General features: G+C 38.6%; 1 protein-coding gene across 3 annotated transcripts; it reads right to left on the bottom strand.

Annotated features, from left to right (window-relative positions):
- Positions 1–644: 644 nt before the first annotated feature.
- On the bottom strand, positions 645–3680 carry LOC140989214 (uncharacterized). 3 transcript variants are annotated; one of them, XM_073458357.1, is made up of 6 exons: positions 3494–3680; positions 2408–3023; positions 1939–2304; positions 1564–1827; positions 971–1533; positions 645–891 (listed from the first exon to the last, which is right to left on the bottom strand). In XM_073458357.1, exons 1-6 carry the CDS (start codon positions 3605–3607, stop codon positions 823–825), a joined length of 1992 nt encoding a protein of 663 aa, XP_073314458.1. In that variant the 5' UTR covers positions 3608–3680; the 3' UTR covers positions 645–822. The 3 variants fall into 3 exon arrangements, with proteins under 3 accessions (XP_073314458.1, XP_073314456.1, XP_073314457.1); XM_073458355.1 differs by having other exon boundaries at positions 971–1827; XM_073458356.1 differs by having other exon boundaries at positions 971–1818.
- Between the last annotated feature and the right edge of the window lie 265 nt (positions 3681–3945).

Genomic DNA, 3945 nt, shown 5'->3' with positions numbered 1-3945 from the left:
ACACCCACATTAGTGCATGAACATTAATGGGCGTTAATGGATGCCCTAACAAGTGCTCCATTATTTGATTACCAAACAGGCAATGACGACATTGCCATAATCCACAAACCAATGATCGTAGACCTCGAGAAGAGTTCAAGAGAAGCACAAAATCAAAATGCAAAGCAATCCCATTCAGCTTTTGCTTTCATTCCCCAGTCTGTTTGTTCTGTGGAAGCGCTTGCTGAGCTGATCTCATCATCGCATGTACGACTCAACCAATTCAAAACCAAGTCTGGATTTCGAACAGTTCTCAAGACCATGTTTTTGTCGACATTCTCAGCAATGTTTTACTCTCTTTTGTAAGAACCAGTTTACTACTGCAAATGCCTGTTTTCTCTTTGTTATCCTAAACATCAGCAAACTTTTCCACTCTATTCAGATTTCTTGGTTGGTGGTGGTACTTGTTGCATCAATATAATTCAAGCTTCGAGCCTTAAATTCAAATCCAATCTATTTTTTTTTACTTTATGTTCTCGTTTTTCATAGTCTTCTTAAGTTAAATCGTACCCTTTCGATCATATTATATCTACGGGAACATGACTGCAAATCCATCACATCTTTTCTTATAATGGACTCGAATTGAATTTATTTTAATATCCCATCTATTTTTGATACGAGAACAAAACTCCATTATTTGATTACCAAATAGGTAAAGATGACATTGCCATAATCCACAAACTAATGATCAAAACCAAGAAGGTTTAAAAAACTCCTATGCAATAACCAAAAAAAGGTCCAAGAGAAACCGCAAAATCAAAACAACGCACAAGCAAATCCCATTCAGCTGCTTTCGGTTTTGTTCCCCATTCTGTTCTCTGGAAGCGCTTGCAGAGCTGGCCTCGTTATCGCCTGTATCATCCGATGAAAAACAAAGTCAAGGAAAAATCTACATTACAATAAAAAATAATGGATGATGACAAGATCACACCTTATTGCCATTTTCATCTTTGCTCGATTTATTTGTGATCTGTAGTTTCTCTTTCAACATCTTGGTCAGCTTTCTCATACTCAGCTCACTCAAATCCTTGTTTTTGTCTACTTTCTCAGCAATGTCTTTGGCTATTTTTACGCTCTCTTTTGTAAGAACCTTACTACCGCAGCTCGCAATGTTCTCTTTGTTATCCGAAACATCAGCAATATTTTTCACTGTAGCAGATGCCTTGCTTGCAGATTTCTTGGTTGTTGTCAAAGAGTTTAGTTGAATGGTAAAACTTGAATCAATTTCTGTAAATCTTGGTGGAATCGAACTGCCTGGTTCAGCTTTTATGCCAGAGGTCTTGATTTCTTTAAGGAAATCAGCATTCTGAAGCATAGGAGAATGAACTGTTGCAGCACTCTCTGAACCACCTAAGTGTTTGATTGGGGAATTCTTTATGCTGGCAGGTACATTTTCCACTGCATCTGAAGAAGGTGCGTCATCTACAGCTTTTTCACTTGCTTCAGTTTGTAGATTTTCAACTTCATCACATAAAATTTTTCCAAGTGGCTGTGCTTCTCTACTGGATGATTTTTGAACTCCACATTCAGTGCCTTTAATTGGGTTCGACTCCATTTCAAGAAATTCAGCATTCAGATGAAGAGTAGAATCAACCGTTCCTGTCTCCGAGCAGTTAAGCTGCCAGTTTATGTTGGCAACCACACTCTCCGATACCTCCTCCTCAGCAGCTATTATGTTTCCCACCGGCTTTTCTTCACCGGCTTGTTTCACTCCATTACCCACTTCATTAGTCGGGTTCATTTCATTTTCTTTTCCTACCTCATCTCGCTTCACATCATCTGCAAATTCTTCAGACATGAAATGAAATAGCTTGTATGACCATATATCAAGTTGAACTAATCAATTGCAAAATTATAAACATATATTTTTAGCTAGTAATATACCAGGAATTGGCATACCATGGCCATCTTCAACATGGTCATTGCTCTCATTCAGTGTCATTGCGACATTTCCACCGTTAGAAGGTTCTGTTTCATCGGCTATCTCCCCATCCAGCTCTGAACCATTAGAAGGTTCTGTTTCATCTGCTATCTCCCCATCCAGCTTTGAACCTGCCTCACAATGGACGTTTAGTTGTTCATCTCCTGCATCAATACACTGATCCATCTCCAGGTTAGGATAGTCAGTTTCGGAGTTCTGGCTCAGTTTATCTTCCACATGGCTTTCATCATTCTCATCTGATATATCTTGTTTTTGACCTGAAGAAACTTCTGTAACATCCACTCTCCTAAAATTCTTCTCCGAGGATGTTTCTACTTCGATTCCTGCAAGATTAAACATTACAGAATTGTCAGTTGTCACTAAACTGAGGAACTCATTCAATACTTAAAAAAAGGAAAACATGAAAAACAAGAAGAAAAAAAATACCAGTAATTTCTGATACTTCATGCACACCATCTGAGACCTCTTTCACGTTCATCTCCATATTATAACCTTCACCTTCTTCTTTCATAAACAAATCACTCCTCAAAATCTCGGGCTTTTCATTCTTCACCTCACGCGATATCTCCACATTCTTCTCTGCCAACCTTGCTGATCGACGAGTGCTATAAACTCGCCTAACCTCACTCTCCTTCTTCAATCCCCTTCTCCGACCAGTAACTTCCAATGCTACTGGAGTCAACGGAACACCCTTTTTTTCGTCCTCTTCTGCGCATTCCTTAAACTGGGACTCCATTTTCCTGCAAGCTGACGCAACTGGAACCCTCCTTCTCGAAGATTGGGCCACCACTGTTGGAGTTTCGGTTGCATCAGCTCTTGATTCCTCCTTGTTTTTGGCCTGGGTTTTTCTAGCTGTGCCCCGTGTCCTAGTCATTGGTTGCAAAGTTTGGGGCTCTTCTTTTGCAATAGTTCTCCGGCGTGTAGTCCTACCACCAGTCGGAGGAACATATGGAGATGTTACCTCTAATTTTGCAGGGGATTCAATTGATGATTGTGCTGATTCGGATTCCTTGGGTTGTGAGATCTCCTCAATCCCTTCAACCTTCAACCAAATGTACACGAATATTTTCAGAAAATGGATTTCCAAGAATAAACAGGTAGAACATGAAAGAAACTGGATCGACACTGACAAGTTACAAGGAACCACACAATGATCGACAAAGATCGGTTCTCTCAACTCTTTAACACACACACATTTATTCGTTGATATGTTAAATCCGAGCTAATTGCGCAATCAAATTAAAATTCACAATAATTTTAAGGAGTTTAGAACTTTCAAACATCAACAGATTCTTAATCGTGACATTTCATATTCTCCCTAGAAACAAATTTTTATCTTATTTCAACAACAATTACTAATAATTACATGAGAATAATCAACGAACACATATGAAATCTTCGATCTTACATCCAACAACATACAGAAAAAGACCAGATCAAAAGACAAAATCTAAGTGCATCTGGAGGATAATTTAAGTAGTTACAGACCAAAACAAAAAAAACGAAACTTACAAAATCAAGAGATTTGAGAGCGTCAGCCATAGCAATATTCGTCATGTTAGCTGGAATGCTATTCCTCTTGCACAGAGATTGCAACTGCCTCCTCGTAAGACTCTGAGAATCCATTGCTTCCTCGCAGATTCTGAAAAAATTGACAGGGTGAATTTTGAGCTGGCTTCTCTGATGAGCGGCGAGAAAAAAGTATATCACATATATATAGCCGGCGCTGGGGAAGAAGACCCTAGAAAATATTACCGTTGGAGCTCGTATTTCAAATTTGAATATTTTCCTTTTTCTACATTATGGATTAATTGGTATCTAACGGGCCGGATCATATTGCAACTTGGTTCTTCATCTAATTCAATCTAAAAAATATTAACCGGATTCAATTTCAAAACGAATTCGTCTAGTTTTTCGTTCTGTTTAAATTTTACATTCCCGCAATTGAAATAAATTAGGTTAGC

The sequence above is a fragment of the Primulina huaijiensis genome, chromosome 12 (assembly GCF_012295235.1).
Source record: "Primulina huaijiensis isolate GDHJ02 chromosome 12, ASM1229523v2, whole genome shotgun sequence".
Lineage (NCBI taxonomy): Eukaryota > Viridiplantae > Streptophyta > Magnoliopsida > Lamiales > Gesneriaceae > Primulina > Primulina huaijiensis.
The sequence above is the reverse complement of the archived record's forward strand: the minus strand, read 5'-3'. Positions and strand labels throughout refer to the sequence as shown.